The 20,643-nt window shown below is 39.7% G+C and overlaps 1 protein-coding gene across 1 annotated transcript in view; it reads right to left on the bottom strand.

The window, feature by feature from the left end:
• The window catches only part of qkia (QKI, KH domain containing, RNA binding a), a 94,430-nt gene that overhangs the window by 21,958 nt on the left and 51,829 nt on the right, over window positions 1–20,643 (bottom strand). The window contains 1 exon segment of the mRNA XM_038278145.1: window positions 8,462–8,605. Coding sequence (XP_038134073.1) covers window positions 8,462–8,605 — 144 coding nt within the window.

Here is a 20,643-nt window from a genome sequence, read left to right as displayed (position 1 = left end):
ATTAAATATCATCTTTGGTTTAAGCTTGATCTATGCTTGCCGCATTGCTGAGGGCTGTGAGGCTAAATTACGTTATTTTTTAGCTTTCATGCCCCTCTGTCAGTCTTCTGCAGAGAATATACACATGAAGCATCGAGGAAAATGTGCAATTACAAAGTCAGAACTATGTAGAAAAACATGGCGAGAGCGACCCCTCTTATATGCACCGTACACGAATACAAACATCCAGAGACACCTTGTGATTTAGCTCATAAATACAATCACTATTAAAAGATTGCTGCAAAGAAATAACTGTTGCTCTTGGATGGCATCAAGAGGCTTAGAAAAGGTTTTAAACTAATGTGTTTTCTACTCTCTCGCGTTGTGTTGTAAGTTGCAACTTGTGCTGAACACGCCCCCACCAGAGCCAGCCAGAATGAGGGAAAAGCTGCATGGGTTCTGACGGGCCGCTAGTTTTCTGTGCAGTTCATACGTGCGTCGAGCCTAACCCAACCCGTGAAGGCATGAAAAAGCTAAACAAGTATGCATGAAAAAAAAATAAATAAAAAAAATAAACCCTTCTAAACATTCATTTCTGTCCACATAATCATTACATTACTTTTCTGCAGGTATTTTACATAAAATTTAATTCCCAAAAAGTAAATTTCGTTTTTTAGCCGAAATGTGATAATGTGGAAATTTTCAAGCGATATAAAAAACATAAATCATACTGTTGTATTGGTTTACAAATTAAATTTGCTGCAAAAGATGATTACAGAGATCAATGAATATCGAGTGCGTTAAGGCTAAAAAACGTAGTTATATAAATAGACTAAACACACAGCAAAGAACGGGAATAGAATAAGAGCAAAGCAGGAGGAGCCCGCTGACGCAGCCTGGCTGTTTCAAGCAGAGGTCAAGGAGTCGAGGAAGTCAATTAAAAAGATGATTAACATCCATGTGGGAGGTGTGGTGTGTTCGTGCAGGTGGGATAGGTTGAACATTCTCTCTTTACACACACGCTCATACATATATTTAGATTCATAATGGGAGCAGTGAATAGTGCAGTCCAGACTGTTGTAACTGGTGTCCAGGGAGGTGGAGATCAGAAGGTTAATATGATCCAGCCCAGCTCCTTCATTAGCCTGATGAAGGTAATAGCAGCCTACAGGGAGGGGAAGCCTGTAAGGTTGACTAAAACCAACAACCTACAACCAGACTGCAAGGTTGTACTTAGTTAAACAACAGCTGTTCTTAATATTCCATTATCTACTCATTGCACCAAAAGAAGTAGTCATGCAGATACGTTGAGTCCATATTTACAGGTGCTGGTCATAAAATTAGAATATCATGAAAAAGTAGATTGATTTCAGTAATTCCATTTAAAAAGTGAAACTTGTATATTATATTCATACATTACATACAAACTCATATATTTCAGATGTTTATTTTGTTTAATTTTGATGATTACAAATGACAACAAATGAAAATCTCAAATTCATCATATCAGAAAATTAGAATATTGTGAAAAGGTTCAAAATTGATGGCCCCTGGTGCCACACTCTAATCAGCTAATTAACTCAAACCACCTGCAAAAGCCTTTAAATGGTCTTTCAGTCTAGTTCTATAGGCTACACAATCATGGGGAAGACTGCTGACTTGACAGTTGTCCAAAAGACGACCATCGACACCTTGCACAAGGAGGGCAAGACACAAAAGGTCATCGCTAAAGAGGCTGGCTGTTCACAGAGCTCAGTGTCCAAGCACATTAATAGAGAGGCGAAGGGAAGGAAAAGATGTGGTCGAAAAAAGTGTACAAGCAAGAGAGATAACCGCACCCTGGAGAGGATTGTGAAACAAAACCCATTCAAAAATGTGGGGGAGATTCACAAAGAGTGGACTGCAGCTGGAGTGAGTGCTTCAAGAACCACCACACACAGACGTATGAAAGACATGGGTTTCTGCTGTCGCATTCCTTGTGTCAAGCCACTCTTGAACCACAGACAGCGTCAGAAGCGTCTTGCCTGGGCTAAAGAGAAACAGGACTGGACTGCTGGTGAGTGGTCCAAAGTCATGTTCTCTGATGAAAGTAAATTTTGCATTTCCTTTGGAAATCAAGGTCCCAGAGTCTGGAGGAAAAGAAGAGAGGCATTTCATCCACGTTGCTTGAAGTCCAGTGTAAAGTTTCCACAGTCAGTGATGGTTTGGGGTGCCATGTCATCTGCTGGTGTTGGTCCATTGTGTTTTCTGAGGTCCAGGGTCAACGCAGCCACATACCAGGAAGTTTTAGAGCACTTCATGCTTCCTGCAGCTGACCAACTTTTTGGAGATGCAGATTTCATTTTCCAACAGGACTTGGCACCTGCACACAGTGCCAAAGCTACCAGTACCTGGTTGAAGGACCATGGTATCCCTGTTCTTAATTGGCCAGCAAACTCTCCTGACCTTAACCCCATAGAAAATCTATGGGGTATTGTGAAGAAGAAGATGCAATACACCAGACCCAACAATTCAGAAGAGCTAAAAGCCACTATTAGAGCAACCTGGGCTATCATAACACCTGAGCAGTGCCACAGACTGATCGACTCCATGCCACGCCGCATTGCTGCAGTAATACAGGCCAAAGGAGGCCCAACTAAATACTGAGTGCTGTACATGCTCATACTTTTCATGTTCATACTTTTCAGTTGGCCAACATTTCTATAAATCCTTTGTTTTTATTGGTCTTCAGTAATATTCTAATTTTCTGATATGATGAATTTGAGATTTTCATTTGTTGTCATTTGTAATCATCAAAATTAAACAAAATAAACATCTGAAATATATGAGTTTGTATGTAATGTATGAATATAATATACAAGTTTCACTTTTTAAATGGAATTACTGAAATCAATCTACTTTTTCATGATATTCTAATTTTATGACCAGCACCTGTACATGATAGATATCCTGCAAAATGAGTCATCCTGGATAAAGATTGGAAGTATAAACAGTTGAAAGACACAAACACATGAGTAACTGAGCCAATCAGCAAGACTCAAATGATAAATGTGAGCCTCTGATCCTGAATACAGGTTGACCTCATGCTTGACTGAAAACACATGGAGGGGATGTAGACTAGGAGGAAATAAGACGAGAATGGTAGTGATAGGTATGCCTAATATACAATAAACATCATTAATTGGTGAAGCACACATGGATGGGTGCAGCCAGATGGTGTTTTGTACTCATTTGTCATACACTGCTGACAGAGAGGGATGGAAGGCGAGTGCAGGAGCTCCGAAAAGAACAAAAAGAAACGTTTACCATCATAAAGTCAGAACACAGCGGCCTTCAACAGACTTCCACCGTTTAAATCAAGTTCTGCATCATCCTCCCTGCCTGCCTCCCCAGACGGAGCGGTTCTGATGGCGCTGCCATGGCGCACTCTGCCAAGCCGGATGCATACTGGTGAGTACAGACACAACACCCCACAGATAGCAGAGCTTGGCATTCATTAAGGTCCATCTGTCTGCTTTAGACCAAAAACATTATCTACTCTATCATTCCTCTCAAAAGTGGACGATGGCAGTGAGAAGAAAGACGAAGGAGGGTGTTTGAGAGCAATGGACAAGAAGCAGGGAAGCTTAAGGAAATACAGCTCAGCTAATATATTCTTTATAATCACATTAAAATGATGGAATAAATTTATCATCTTACTGTAAAATACCTGCACCCAAACCCCTTTAGAAAAGGTTAAAAATATATCTTAAGAAAGTTGTGACAGGAAAATGGATTGAAATGCGTGCAGAGTTGGGGGGTGGGCACAAATGAGAGCAGTGTGCTGGGCTCAGGAGGCTGGACTGGGTTTCCACAAATGGAGATTAGTGCTCCAGGCCACTGTCTGGCCGGGCTGCTAGCATGCTCACTTTGTTCTCGGCAATGACAGTTTAAATCGGGGGGGCAGTGCACATGGTCCTCCACGTTCCCAGTGCCTATGTGCTTTCTACGAGCTGATTTTCTTCTAGATCCCTATAATGCCCTGTTCTTCTGTACTGATTTGTGCTGAAACACTGAAATGGTCATTTTCCGTTTTAAAAAATGGACTAGGGGTCACATCTACAAGACAAGAAAAGAACAAACTGACACTTAACTTCAGTATAAACTGTTTAAGCAGCTGCCTTCTCTTTCTATTACAACTAGGTCTCTGGGAAAACAGTATGCTGTAGTGAGGGCTTGTTAAGCATCTGTGATAAACTCTCATATAGCCATGGTTACTGCTGTTAGGGGTACCGCAGTTTTACCATGCTATTCCTATGGATGGAGGTTATTTAAAAGAAATGCCAGAGAAACTTTTGTGACCATACTTTCACTGTGTGGATCATAGACTTGCATTTGTGCACTGCTGGTCAGCTGGCCTAAAAAACTAACAGCAAAATAAGACTCAAAAGACAAATTCAGCTGATTTGAAATCGTAATGACCATGAATAATACAGTTTAATGAGTAGAAACTTAAGGAAACTAAACAGAATTCCTCTAAAAATGTTTTAGGCTACCTAAGCAGATAGCCTGACTAATAAACTGTAAGCGACTCAACAAAAACTACACTAAATCTTTTCCCTCTGGATTCAGGGCAGGAGGTGGGAAACAAAAGGATCTTAAAGAAATGAACATCTCTGTTGGATAATTTCTCCTATCCCATGAATGAAGCTGTGGTAAAACTGCAGAGCTCCTTCAGTGATGCTGCACCCTAAATGCACCATGGAGCGTTATCACAGATCCTTCCTCCCAGCAGCTGTAAGACTATAACCACCCCTGTTCCCAACAACCTCAATAAGCTGCTATATTCATGCTGATTTTGCACATTTTGAACATGCTGTTGTCATTTTGTGCATCTCTGATGTTGCTGCCATTTTTAAATATCTATTACTGTAAAAATGTCCATCGCTGGATATTGATTATTTATTCTCCAGGTGCACAGTATTTATATTGCTAAAACGCTTGCAATATAACAGTACAACATTCTTATTTGTTTATTTTTATTACTCTTCACTATTATGTTATTCTTATTCACTTTTCTAAGGTCTAAATTTGTGTGACCATTTTGTATGGTCTAACCATTTTGCATTCTGCTGTAAACACCGGAATTTCCCTATTGTGGGGCAATAAAGGCATTTTTTATTCCATTTCTATTCTACTGTAAGGTTTTACCTCATTAAAATTAGCCCCCTTCACAACATGTGTTTTTTTTTTCTCCATCTAGGAAATAGAAAGGAAAAATAATTGCCGCTTTGTGAGCTGTCCCTACAGTGTTTCCGTCCATACTGAGGGCAGCCAGGCCCTCCGATGAGGGTCATAGTTGAGGTCCTGAAGCCAAATGCTAGCTTTAAATTTTATAAGTCATCAGTGTTTGTGGCAATCCCCACTGTTGACAAGCAAATATTTATCATTCAGCAGAAGAAGTTCAGTGTTTGCCATCTGGGTATTGTTTGGCATGGGTAACAACTTAGCAGAAGATCACTTCCAGCATATGGAGGTAATTCAGTTAGAGTTGGACTTAAGCAGCTGCATGTTTACCCCGGAGCTTTTCATAGAATAGTTCACCCTCTTTAATACTTGGCAAATGTTATTCTGTCGATCATGGGCCACAGACTATCAGACTACAGGCCAAAAAAAAATAAATTACTCTCCAGCACTTCAAGTGGCAGGCAAGCAAAGTGGAACGGGCTGCTCGGGATTTATGCATACACTGCTGCTTTCTGAGTGGAGGTTAGCTAAAGTGCAGCGAGGCTCCGCTGCTGGCTCGGTTTGAGGGCCTTAACGAGAGACTCAAGCGTTGAGTCGGAGCGTTTAGGTAGTGTGTATAGACACACTAGTAAATCCTTTTCTCTTTTTTTGGGGAGGAGAATGTGTATTTGTATCTGTGTGTGTGCGCACTGGGCTGGGATCAGTTGAATAAATCCACACTTGAAAGAGGAGCTCAATCAAGCTCTTGCACCCATCTCACTTTCTCTGCTTCTCTCACCTCAATGATGCTTCAATGCTCACAGTTCATTTAGAGTTCAACAGTTCAGGGAACCAAAGGGCAAAGGAGCAAAACTAGGGGCAAAACTGAGCAGGTCTGTGTATTCAGAGCTTCACTTCAATCATTTTATTGGGTTTTTCTGTCAACATAAAGGAGGATATAAGAAACAAACCCTCATAAAAAAGCTTTATATATTTTTTTTTAATTGACAAAAGATAATTAGGTAAAATTTTCCTGTTAATGTAATTTTCTGATTGAAGTCTAATGGAACATCAATATCTAGATCTGGTTTCTGATTAGGACTTTGGTTGCTTTTTACATTTGCCTGAACTATATGTGGTGTGAGAAAAACAAAGCTTATCTTCATTCTATTAGCAGACATTCAAATCCTGTGAGTGACAGGAACTTCTTTTTTACTAAGAAATTAGGCCCCACAGCATGATACTGCCAACAACAAGCCTCACTGAGAAGCCATGAAATGTATTTTTCCCCGCAATAATAATAAACTTTTAGATTCACTGAACACAAAACTGTATCAAACTGTATGACTGCACTATTTTAGGAGTTTTATACTCGAAGCTGAATTGTTGAATCCACTTATACTTAAAAAGGTGTTAATATTTTTAACTATTCCCTTTGACTAGAATCCAAACCATTAGTAGGCAAACTGATGAGCATGCTTTAAAAAAACCCCAAGAACAATGGTTCTAAAAGTAGAAAATTAGAAAAAGGATTTCATTAGTGTCTGGTTTCTTGCAAAAGGCCTTGAAGCGAAACTCCTAACATCGAAGAAATAAAAAAAAAAGCTTCTTTTTAACCCACCCAGTGGTTCAGGTAATGACTCACAACCATCTTTGATGTACTCGTTAGGACACAAAATGCATTCACAGTAGATTCCTCAGAGTGAAGATGCCATTTTCTATGGTGCCTTTTTAAGGAGTTTTATATTCTGAGGACTGACAGCGATGTAAAAGCTGCACCGTAAAAGCATTAAAAAATGTGCATGGATGGTACACTTAAGATATAGTTCTGTCCCCCAAATTATTCGGCTCAAAAATTTATGTTCACATTAAACATTAGGTCTAAAAGTCTAAATAGCATTAAATAAAGGCACTATGCACAGAGTGATGCAAGACAATTATAACTTAAGAGTAAATAAAAACAAATTAAGTTTCTTTAAATGCTGTTATACAACAGGATTTACAAAAAGAAAGTCCTGAAATGTTATATTTCTATTATGGCCGACACAATCATGGAGAAGAATGTTTGGTCACTGAAACCTCCAGGAGGGAAGTTTCCAGGGATATTAATGGGAAGTTGAGTGGAAGAAAAAAATACAGAAACAACTGCAGTAACGCGGCAAAAAAAACAAACAACAGCCAACAGAGTTTCAAAGCAGAGTCCATTACATTTGGGTAAATCTATGAACTCTGTGTTGGAATAGCTGAAGTCTGTGAGTTAATTTTATTACAATTTAACAGTTTGTTTTTAAGCCGGGTGTATTCCAGCTCTTTGAGTGTTGTATTTTTCCTTTTTACACTTCTGTCTGCACAGCATATCACCGCTTGGGGATAATAAATTCTACTTAAACTTGAACTTGCATCATCTCAATGAACAAAGAAAGACAATACTTTTTGAATTGATTTACTGAAATGAATAAACTTTGGAAGGACAATTGAACTAAGATTAACAGATGATCTGAACAAGGAGCAGTTTAAGGGCCTCTTTTAAAAGGCTAAACTACATGAATGGGCACTGATATAGTATTTCAGTGCCAAATCTAAGAAAAACTGGGAAGCCTGAGCAAATGAGATCATCTACAGGTCAAAAAAAAAACACGAGCATAATTTGTTTCTGTTTCATCAAGCTAAAATATTCCAAATGTGGATGAAATTAAGTAATTTATTTTGCTTGAATATGAAAATATTATTAAAGGCAGTGATGTTAAAATGTTCCCAGTGAAGTGGAGCAGCATATCTCTTTTAACCTTGCATGCCTGGCCAAGTCCCACCGAGCTCTGTTCGCCACCTGGTGGCAAACTGGAGCCCTCAGCTGCTCAGTCCACCTGTTCCCAACAGCTAAAGCACAAACAAAAACTGCATGCCTGCAAAACTACTAGAAGCCATCACCAGGAGCACAGCGTTGAGGAAGTCTGGCCGGAGGGGAGGCGGAGATGAAATCTGGCCGGCACCGGAGGTGTGTACAGCTACCCATGTTTTTCCACTCAACTGGAGGTACTGCCAACCTGTTCCCCTCCTCTATATATGGCAGTAAACAGGATACTAACAGTGGGGCGGATTATACTGCCATATGCAGTGGCATTATTCTGTTATGAAAATATGGGAAACTTTCCCTGCACATATTAAAGTCCTTCATCTTCCTGTGACACCCAGATGATGGAGGACAGCAGAGCAAAGGCAGTGGGGACTGCACCAACAGAGTAAAGCATGTAGGACTTTCTGCATAAAAAGTACTCACAGCAGGTACAAGGAGCTTCTTGACTTCCTCTACCGCTCTTCTCATCTTGATCTCAGCTCTGTTCTGTGAGTCTTCAACTGTGATTAGGACGTGAAGGTCTTCATTTAGGTGTTCCCAGTTTGGCTTCCCTCTGTTCTGCTCCTCCTGGACAGAAACACAGCGAGAGAGAGACGATGAGTGAATGTGACAGTGCGGGGGTGCAGGAGCACCAGTGCAGTAACGCTGCATTATCAGACAGGGGAGAAAAGAGAAAGGGGTACACGTGGAGGATGAAGGGAGCGGCCTGTTAGTCAGCTATTTAACTGTAACTTTGAAAGGACACCCTTCTCTAATAGATCCCATGCTTCACAGAGACAAAGATGACAGCAGGCCCTGCAGCAATTAATATCAGCTAGAGATGAATGGATGCAGGGATCAGAGAGATGTATCTGGATTCTAACCTACATTAATGTTACTTGTGGGAAAGGATTGATGACACCTGCGGTTTAAAGTTCTGTGAGGCTTATTATCCAAATATTAAAGTTACCTAAAGTCCAAAGTACTTTGGCATGTTATAACAAAAATATAGGAGAACAAAACCCTGGAAAATGGTAGGGAAAGCCATTAGTCATTTTATCAGCAGCTCAACTTTCCTGAGTCAGATGGTAGCAGTCACTGTTGCAGTCTGCGGTTTACCATCAGACCACACGTGCAGCTACACACCTCTGCTAATTTTAACCTGCATTTCCTTCATGCAGCTACGGACTGTCTGATCATTTTTTTTTGCTTTTAGAGGTTAAAATCATATTGCGTTTCTACAGGTTTTTCTGTTTTGTTGGTCTGTTCCATGTCTTTCGCTCTTGTGCAACTAAAGGAGCTGCTGGAGTCTGACTCCCTGTTCTAACATTCCCCAGACCCTCGCTGTTAACCCACCTCAACATCAAAAAACATCAATAACAAAACCTCTGCAATATCGGAAACATTCGGATCGAATTTCAACGGTTTCTCCTGGGGTTAATAAAGGCCCCATCTCTTCTCATGTAACCTGTTGGAATTGCAGCAGCCAATCTATGAATCAGCTTAAATTACAGCTGAATAAGCACAAACTTTTATTAAAAGGAAAAGTGAATATGTAGGGATGAAGGACTCCCCAGTTATGTGTATCAAGATAAACCAGGACTTATAAAGAAAAGTACAACAAAAAAACGTAAAATCTGTTTTAGAGGGAAACCAGAGAAAGGGACCAAGTATTTTTCTTTTTCAGCTGTATGAAACAAATACAGTACAGACCCCTCCCCCAACTGTTGCTGCACACAGACCACTAACTGGCATAAAAAAGGCTACTGGGTTACTTTGCTTATATCTGGTGATGGGAAATATTCTTGTCATAAACAAACGACAGAGGTGTAGAATGGAGCGACATAATTTATCTCGCATACAATTTATCCTCAAGGCAACATCAGTTCGTGTGATAGACACTTTAAAAGAACATTGAGAGTGCACTTTGTGTGCCAATGTAATATTAACCATGTTGAATGGCCTCTCACTGCTGTGGATACCCCAACATGACAAGGATGACAGACTCCAAAGGGAGAGATGGAAGCACAGATGGGACAGAGAAAGGATAAAAATGTTCATTTATTACATCACATACCATATTTCAGAATAAGAACAATGTCAAGTGACGTTTCCTTTGAAGTACTGAGAGAAGGGAGAGCTCACTCAAAGGTAATCATGGTTTAAAAGTACAGCTGATGATGTATGTGCAGACAAAGTTGAAAGGATAAGCTAAGGAATTAACTGGCTACTAAAATCATCTTTTTATACCTCTTTTTTTTTTTTTACAGATATCAAAAGAACAATGTTTAATATCCTGTGCAATAAGCAATTATTTCAATATAAATATTGGAAATTATACCTTCAGCATCATTAACAGTTTTCAACATTTATTTTCATTTATACATTTTACAAATGATTATAGTGTCGGGATCCCATACTGAGCAATGCCCATTGGGGATAAATGTTTCATATTTGTAAAGTTTAATATAAAACAACACCTAATATCAAATCACAGCTACTTCCTCAGAGTAGAAAATCCAGAGAGCGGATGATGACAGAGGTATACGGTGTGACATTGCTGAATATCATCATGTTTAAAAGCCCATCAAAAATCCAAAGAGGGGAGGAGCTGAGCTGTAGATTAACTTCAAACCAAGTTCAAATGTTAATTATTGATCCGACAAGAACAAAAGTTTAGTCAAATATTCATTTTCCAGATAAACAGTCAACTGATTTTCTGTCCCAAAGGGAATCCACATCTCATGACGACAGTTGCCCACCGCCTAGAGCCCCCCCAATCGACCAATTTGTAAAGGCTAGCGATGATAGCCAGGTTGTTTACTTCAGCCCATATAAACCCGCCTCAACTGCGGATCAGACCTTATTTCAAAGTGCCGAGCTACTGTGAGGGTGGCTAATTACTAACAATATGTGGCGCTGCTCTGCAGGGGGTCCTCCGACAACATTTCTATACGCTCAACAAGAACCGCTAAGTAAAAAGAGAGCAGGCACGCGCGCACACAGCCTAAGTCTGAGCCGAGTGCCACCCACCTGCTTTATACTCCAGAGAGCCGTTTCCATGGCACTGCTCTTTACAACACACACACAAACACACACAAGATCAATGTTCTGCTCTCGTTATCCCCTTTTCTGCATGTGTGTGGGGGAAGCGGCAGCGGGAGCGACGGGGACTAGTTTAGGTGGCAGATCAGCTATTTTATCATAGTTCCTGGCTTATGGCCGTTAGGGGGAGAAGGCGACTGGAAGGTGAATCAACATTTTTAGACAGGCGGGTCAGGCTGCTTCTGTGCACAGAAAAATAATGACAATAAGGAAGATACATGTGTGCATTCAGCTACAGATTGTTGAGCTCAGAGTTTTCCATTTGAGCTCAGTCAGGCTGTAGTTTAGTTTGGACTGTAGGCAATTAGAGTTGCAGAGGGTGTAGCGATATGCACGCAAACCTTCACGCAACGCAAATGCACACAACTCACACAATGACAAGGTCACTGCGCACCCTCTGAGAGAAAGTGACAGCATGACAAACAGGATGAAGGCCAGAGAGGGGGGGGCAGGTTAGGGAGGTGAGAACAGAGACGAGAGGAAAGACGAGAGCCGGCAGGAAAACTCTGAAGTGTCCAGACTGGGCAAAAACAAATGCCCTGGAAAGAGCAGCATAAAGAAAAACAGAATTTGGTTGAACATATAGCATGACTACATAGCATGGATAGAGGTAAAAAAAAAAAGAACATTTCTACAAAGAAGATCAGCTAGTGTATGCTTGTCGGATATAGCGCCCAGGGCTCTACAGGTCCACCTCAAATAGTAAAATTGTTAAAAGGTTAATTCATTCCAGGGACTCAATTTAACATTTACACACGGGGAATTATTTTCAAGCAGGCATTTTATTTTACAGCGAAGGGAAACATTTTCCTGTTTCTTGGAATATAACAATATCACATCAAACCAAATATGTGAGAGTATGATAAACAGGCTGAAGGCCAGAGGGGGGGTACAGATTTAAAAAAATGAAATGCCTGCCCTCTGAAAGGTGCGTCCATGTATTGTACAATAAAGCACTGAATACTTTAGGTCAGGGCCATTTTTGCATGAATTAGTTTATCATTGCTAAGATGCTCTGAAAACCAAGGTTGCTTTAATAGCAGTCTTCAGCCTGTTTGCCTCGTTTGCTCTGGTGTCTCACATCTTCCTCTAATGGTGCTCTATAGATTATCTGTGAAGTTTGGATCAGCCCAGTTTGCTGGTCAATCATCTATAGTGATCCTATGGTCATTAAACAAGGTTTTTGTACTTGCTGCAGTCTATGCAAAAAGAAGAAATTAGCATCTAGATAAAGCTCATCAGCACAGGAAAGCATTGAGTGCTGTAAAATGTCCTGGTAGACATTAGACGTTGTGATACAATGGTCTAAACCCAGCAGATGGCCTAGCTTCTAACATGGTCACTGGATAAAACCTGGATTTCCAAATGACATCAAAGTAACTTAGGTTCTCTCTAGAGCTGTACGATATGCGTCACAAGATATACGTCAGTCGATATTGATAATTATCGATTAGGTTTTTTGCTAACCCATATGAAACAAGGCCTTGAAGGAAAAATTAATTTTAACCAAAGTTATTTAAACATGACTTTTAAAATAAGGTCAGCTCTACCGCCTACCTTGCTTAGGTTCAGCCATGCGAGGTTGGGAGGCTAAATCATTTCATCTGCCTACATCCCCCAGAATTCTATGCGTTTCTGGATCCAAATTTAGGAGAATTAAGGACTTAATTCATATTGATTATCCAATTATATGTCTATTGGTATATATATCAGTTATTACCCATCCTACTTAACTTTCCAATGATATGACTGTACACAGTGAGCTTCTTTAGCAATATGATTTTGTTGTTCAGGAGAAACCATTTTTGGTTTTGATTAAACTTTAGTACAGAAAACATGTTGTATAAACAAGGATTGGTATTTCAGTAACTAAATAAATAAGTCAGGTCTGTTAATGAGCTCATTGCAAACGTCAAATGAAATAAATACTGGATATTTAATCTACAGGGGCTGGTCATAAAATTAGAATATCATGAAAAAGTAGATTGATTTCAGTAATTCCATTTAAAAAGTGAAACTTGTATATTATATTCATACATTACATACAAACTCATATATTTCAGATGTTTATTTTGTTTAATTTTGATGATTACAAATGACAACAAATGAAAATCTCAAATTCATCATATCAGAAAATTAGAATATTGTGAAAAGGTTCAAAATTGATGGCCCCTGGTGCCACACTCTAATCAGCTAATTAACTCAAACCACCTGCAAAAGCCTTTAAATGGTCTTTCAGTCTAGTTCTATAGGCTACACAATCATGGGGAAGACTGCTGACTTGACAGTTGTCCAAAAGACGACCATCGACACCTTGCACAAGGAGGGCAAGACACAAAAGGTCATCGCTAAAGAGGCTGGCTGTTCACAGAGCTCAGTGTCCAAGCACATTAATAGAGAGGCGAAGGGAAGGAAAAGATGTGGTCGAAAAAAGTGTACAAGCAAGAGAGATAACCGCACCCTGGAGAGGATTGTGAAACAAAACCCATTCAAAAATGTGGGGGAGATTCACAAAGAGTGGACTGCAGCTGGAGTGAGTGCTTCAAGAACCACCACACACAGACGTATGAAAGACATGGGTTTCTGCTGTCGCATTCCTTGTGTCAAGCCACTCTTGAACCACAGACAGCGTCAGAAGCGTCTTGCCTGGGCTAAAGAGAAACAGGACTGGACTGCTGGTGAGTGGTCCAAAGTCATGTTCTCTGATGAAAGTAAATTTTGCATTTCCTTTGGAAATCAAGGTCCCAGAGTCTGGAGGAAAAGAAGAGAGGCACTTCATCCACGTTGCTTGAAGTCCAGTGTAAAGTTTCCACAGTCAGTGATGGTTTGGGGTGCCATGTCATCTGCTGGTGTTGGTCCATTGTGTTTTCTGAGGTCCAGGGTCAACGCAGCCACATACCAGGAAGTTTTAGAGCACTTCATGCTTCCTGCAGCTGACCAACTTTTTGGAGATGCAGATTTCATTTTCCAACAGGACTTGGCACCTGCACACAGTGCCAAAGCTACCAGTACCTGGTTGAAGGACCATGGTATCCCTGTTCTTAATTGGCCAGCAAACTCTCCTGACCTTAACCCCATAGAAAATCTATGGGGTATTGTGAAGAAGAAGATGCAATACACCAGACCCAACAATTCAGAAGAGCTAAAAGCCACTATTAGAGCAACCTGGGCTATCATAACACCTGAGCAGTGCCACAGACTGATCGACTCCATGCCACGCCGCATTGCTGCAGTAATACAGGCCAAAGGAGGCCCAACTAAATACTGAGTGCTGTACATGCTCATACTTTTCATGTTCATACTTTTCAGTTGGCCAACATTTCTATAAATCCTTTGTTTTTATTGGTCTTCAGTAATATTCTAATTTTCTGATATGATGAATTTGAGATTTTCATTTGTTGTCATTTGTAATCATCAAAATTAAACAAAATAAACATCTGAAATATATGAGTTTGTATGTAATGTATGAATATAATATACAAGTTTCACTTTTTAAATGGAATTACTGAAATCAATCTACTTTTTCATGATATTCTAATTTTATGACCAGCACCTGTATATTAGGATTGAGTTTCAAATTTCCAAATGAATCATTAAAAAAAGAAAATTGCAATAATTGAGCTCCACCTGTGCGAAGTAACCAGCTTCCAACTGGAGCCAACAACCTTTAGCTGGAGCCCGGTAAACCTTAAGAAGCGACTTTTCACATCATGGCCGAAGCACCATGAAAAGAAGAGGTAATAAAACACAGCAGGGCCGCTCCCTTCCCTTCCAACTGCTTTCTCTTTTCCATCCACTTTTTTAGAAAGCCTAATAATGTCGCTCTCTTCTAGTGTGTTGCTTCTTTTTCCAACTTTTGCTCAGTTAAAAAGTGCCCATATGAAGAAAAGAATTCCATAAATCATTTGAAACAAACAGATTTTACAGTTTAAGTCTTCATCTTTTGCATGCATCCTCCAGAATATGCTGGTCTGTATGCAAAGGCACAACCTAATCTTGATACTAAACTCTGAAAGCCAAAGATTAAACTACATATAAATTATTTTAACCTGTATGCACTGCTGCTTTATCTTTGAGCAAAACAACAACCAATTTAAGTCAATGCAGTCTAAGACAAACAAGACAACACAGATGATTAACAAACAAAAGCAAAAAAAATATATAAATATCTATATATCTATCTATCTATCTCTATATGTATATTTAGAAATATATAGATATATCTAGACATCTGTATAGCTGGGTTTTATTTTAACAATATAAGAATAGAATTATACAATATAAATTGCTAAAATACAAAAGGTCAAAGAGGAAAAGAAGCTGCAGTGAACAGTTCAATTAAATGCCATGACTTTTAGCTCTGCCTGGAGAGATGATACAGCAGCACATCTCAGCAGAGAGTATTACATTAAAAAAAATTCCAATAAGGCATAGCTAGACCTTCTGCCATATGTCACCGATGTGTCCTGAATCATCGCATTAGCTTTTTGTCATTTGCAGACAGTAAGTGGAAACGTAATACAGCGATACCTGCGAAAGAAGTACTCCGAAGCAAGCTCACAGTGAAATCAGCCCAAGATGAGAACTAAAAAAACACATATAAATAAACGGATTTACTTTAGTGCCAAGAGGCTAATAACATGTTACATACGAGCTGCAAATGTTATGGTGGAAATGAAGTGTACAGGCTGCTCTATAACAACATCTATTGGCTGGCAACAGTTGAAGACCAATTCTGCGCCGTCAGAGATCGTGCTGATACGACAGTTTCAGTTGTCATGTGTTAGCACAATCAGCAAAATAAAAGGGAAAAAAGAAGCAGAGAAATAAAATTTCATTTGATGGAGAGCGTTTCTTAAACTGCAAGCCTGAAAGGATTTTCAGAGTGGCTCTAAATAAAACAGATGTCTGCACCACTAACTGTAATCACACTGTGAAGGAGACAGAATAGAATTAGGGAATTGCTTTTTTGCAAAGGCGGAGCGGAATCCCCACTCTGCATGTGCAGTGGTCGATGGATCAAATCTGTAATTTAATTGATGTTGTTCTTGCTGTTGTTCTGCATTATTTGTGAGTACAACAAATAAGAGACCAACGCTATAACAACATATGGCACTTTGATAGGAATATGGCTTCTGAGAGTCCTTCTGGTTGTTAGTAGTAATGATTATGAAAATGAAAAATGGGTTAAAGAGAAAGACTTCCTACTATTAGTCTTTTATCCAGAGAATAGCTGACAGTAAAATATGTGAAACGAGCATGCTACATGATAATGAAATTCCAATATTATTGTTCAATAGAAAATTTTTCCACATCATAACATTATTTTCCTTATAAAAATAAGGGACAGCACCTATTTTATCGTTAGCAGTCACTAAAAATATCGGTATAATAATTGCTCATTCTGTCATAATAAATAAACCTTAATTTTGAGCCACTGTTAAACTAGGACCGGTGCTAGAGCCAGTTCCTCACATGTTCGATTAAATAACATATTGTCACTTTCCTCCCTCCAAGAAACTGTCCTGCTATCCGTGTTCAATTCTGAGGTTTTGTAAAGGATTGTCGAACCTTGTTCTACCTGAAAATGTTATTCATACATTTTAAAAGGTTTAATATACATTTCCTTTCCTGAATCTGCGTCCCCTTTTCACTATTGTGTTTTATGTAACACCGCTCCCTCATTTCCCTCTGCCTGCTTGCCTCTCTCCCACAGCGGAGCTCCAGTGAGCCGGCTCCCTGTCAGGCAGTGCGGCCCAAGGGGGAGTAACCAGCTGAATTATTGAGAGCATAAAAATGCTGCCGCTAATGGATCCTGAATAAACACACTGGCTTAGCTGCTGCCGTGGCATCCTCTGCTGCCACAGGGCATCAGGCTGAATATAGTGAGGTTGAGGATGCAGAGACTGGAAGCTACTTCTGCGGCTTTGTTTGTGGCTGAGCCACAGCTATGACGCAGACGTGCTCTATCCAGAGGCTGCTGGGGCCCCGCAAGCAAATCTTTTGAGCCATTATTCTGACTTATGGATGTAAATGTTGGGAAACAACAGGATCTTCTCCACATAAATTTTTATCAGCTCAATACCACTTTAACACTATAAAGCTCTCCTTTATGGGATATTATGAGGCGTGATAGTAAATCTTTGTCTCCTTCTCATGGATGAAAACCAGACGTGAGATCAGTCAGTTCAGAATCCAACACTGATTGGATCTGAAAGGCTTTGTTTTATTCAAATACTTCAAAATAAAAAAAAGTACCAGTATTTCCAGCCTTTAGCTCTGTTCTTTGATGCAACTTCAAAAAAGGGGCTAGAGGCATATTTAATGATGCATAAATGTAGATAATCTTGTAATTCTTCTATATATCCTCCAGAAAATACTTCCTCTGCTTTAAAAGAACCAACATTTTATCCTGTTGTGTTACAGACCTTAGGAAAAAGTGAATGTGAATCAGAAGCAAGATTGACAGCCAGATTGATAACATGTATTATATATATATATATCAGTGTGGGATATATATCAGCCATATACTTTTGGCTGATATTAACGTTTTTGTTTGTTGTTTTTGCCTGTGTCTGTATCAGCCGATATGTGAATGTGTCGGCCGTTTTATTAGTGCATCCAGCAGCTGTGCATCGAGGTCAGCCGCTAACTGCTTTCCACTGTTATTGTTTTGATTTATTTGTTAATGAATTTTTCTTTTTCATTTAATCTCACACTTGGTAACAATTGTTATTGTTGCATTTTTTTAAACGTATGAATGGAGGAAGAAGAAGAAAACAGTTTAAGACAGCCTCTAACGTTTAACATCAGGTTTTGTTTTGTGCAATATTAATGTGGGAAGGGAGGGACATTTAGCAGACAATTTGAGCTGACTGGGTGAAGCGACACCTGGAGCCCTCCTACAAACGAAACAGCAGCAGAGACCATACCAGACTACCCTACAGCCCTTTCAACTCTTTAAAGATGAAATTGTGGATTTAAAAAAAATGGATGTGACAGCGGCAGTTACGCGTACGTCCTCCCGTGCTTCCATGTTTATTTTGAGCTCTTTTTTTTTTTTTTTTTGTTGCCATCACAGCTATACAACCTGCCTTAAACCATAATACTGCAACATGATTGGCCAGCCCTTTTTGGGTTGATTTGGAACAGAAAAGCAGGAGCACAACAAGATTAAATATTGTATTTTTATAAACACAAATATCATGAAGATTCAGCTTTCAAGCAGCATTAAAATCAGAAGACCAGACCTTGGGAAAACTACTATCAGGTTGGAAAAGACCAATAAGTGCATCAGTAGTGGAAAGGAACCCGTTTCCAATAAAACCTCATAAGTTGCTAATATAGAAAGGAATATCCTGAAGAAGGTAATATACTTTAGATTTTAGCTCATCCTGTCACTTGATCTAATCTCTAAAGAAAAACTATGCCTTTTGTGTGCATCTGTCAACTCTTTTTGAGTATAATGTGCTTTCTGTCAGCCAGACCGAAGCTGTAGACACACAAGAAATACTTAAACTGCCACGCATCATTAAGCTTCAGAAGAGATGGAGATTAGGTACAAAATCATAGATTTCTGTAATGAAGTAAGACTAATATCTAAAGAATGTGTCTGAAGACGTGTCTGCTTAATGATTCTCTCTCATTTAACCATTTCAGAGTTCAATTCAAAGTAAAAATAAACCTTGAGGGGCGTCTTCAACACACTCTGCTATAAAACATATTCCAGGGAAAGAAATGGGGGGATGGATAAAAATGACAGAGGCAGGAGAGAGAAGAATAGGGATGAAATTTGTGCCCCTGCAGCAAAGTGGCATTTCTAAGATTATGACTCAACTGAAATTCTGTGTCGCTTTGTGTTTTCATCCACTTGGGGACGGTCAGGATTTCCCGATGGGGTGGGGGTGTATGCAGAGAAGGTGCCCGCCAGTCCATAGAAAGCTCTGACTTAGTTGAATGCACTGTAATATAGCTCCCCTGTCTGGCAGAGCAGAGCAAACAGGGGGCATAAAATGCTCTGCTTAAGGTGCATCTTATTGAATTACTGTCCTTTTTTCAATATTTGATCTAAACATTTTAATCGCTAGATCGAACCATAAATTAATTACATATAGTACATGTGTTTATTTCTATTCATTTTTATGTTACATGCTTTTCAAAGGGACAGCGTACAGAGATGCTATGATGCATCTTGCGGCTCGTCTTTTAGCGCGAACCAGAAAATATCAACACATTACGCCAATTGTTGCGTCTCTGCACTGGCTCCCTGTTCATTTTAGAATTGATTTTAAGATATTATCGTTGTATTTAGAGCTTTGAATGGGATGGCTCCTGAATACATTACCAATCTCCTCCAGGTTTACTTTCCGGCACATGCTATGAGGGCCATCTTCACATCTGCACCTAATAGTACTTAAGACGAGGCTTAAAACCAGAGGGACGGAGCCCTTTCTGTAGTTGGCCCCAAACTCTATTTTAAGGCTATTAGAAAGAATTCTAATGCAATCAACAAGTACCCATGACTAATATATCTATCCATCCATCTATCCATCTATCCTGAATTCCACGTCCTGAATTCCTCGTTTTCTAGTCACTTTTGTTGAAATTAGCATTTTTCCCCATTCTCTAGTTTTTTTTGTCCGCCGCGAGCTTCTTTTCCGTACATTCGGCTTTACAATCAACCGGAAGCCGTTCCGCGCAAATACCGTATTTTCACGACCATAAGGCGCACCGTACTAAAAGGCGCAGTCTCAGTTATGTGTCCCATTTCTGTATTTAACACACACATAAGGCGCACCGGACTATAGGGCGCGTTTTTTATATACAGGTACAAGTCCTCTACTACCTTTAAATACCTCTACTGCGTATTTAAAAATACAGCGGGGGCAAAACTGAGTATGACTGTGCTTTATTCATGTATTTATTAAAAAGTATTAATCAAACCTGGCAGCTGGCCGTGAGACAGACACATCGCAGATGACACAGCGCTGTGATCACTCCTAAATTAACTTAAAATCCTGAAACCTGCCGACGGAATATGTTCGCTTTTATTGGTGCCTGCAGTTTAAATTATTTAGATGAAAAACACCTGCCATCCACCGCGTGAACCTGGAGGCTGCCCAGCCTAGAGGCTGCTGATGAAAGGATTTCTGCTGTCGGCGCACCGCTGGTATGTGGGGGTCTGAGCGCCTCCGACAGAAATAGATAATCTGGATGAACTGACTGCAATTATTAAGTTTTCAGGTGGACTTTCTCACTTAAAAACATATTAAAACTACTTTATTCCCACTGATCACAGCAAATATAGCTGCAAGATTTAGATTATTTAGATGAAAAAACACCTGCCAGCCACCGCGGTGAAATGGAGGAGACCCGGCCCAGAGGCTGCTGTTGAATTAAGTTTTCAGGTAGAAAAATAGAGCGGGAGCAAAACTGAGTATGTTTGTGCTTTATTCATGTATTTATTACAAAGTATTAATCAAACCCATCAAAGTCATCATCCTCTGTTTCTGAATTAAACA

Source organism: Cyprinodon tularosa, unplaced genomic scaffold (genome assembly GCF_016077235.1).
Source record: "Cyprinodon tularosa strain WSP-4 unplaced genomic scaffold, ASM1607723v1 ctg139, whole genome shotgun sequence".
NCBI lineage: Eukaryota > Metazoa > Chordata > Actinopteri > Cyprinodontiformes > Cyprinodontidae > Cyprinodon > Cyprinodon tularosa.
Note: the sequence above shows the minus strand (reverse complement) of the source record. Positions and strands in the feature narration are given on the sequence as shown.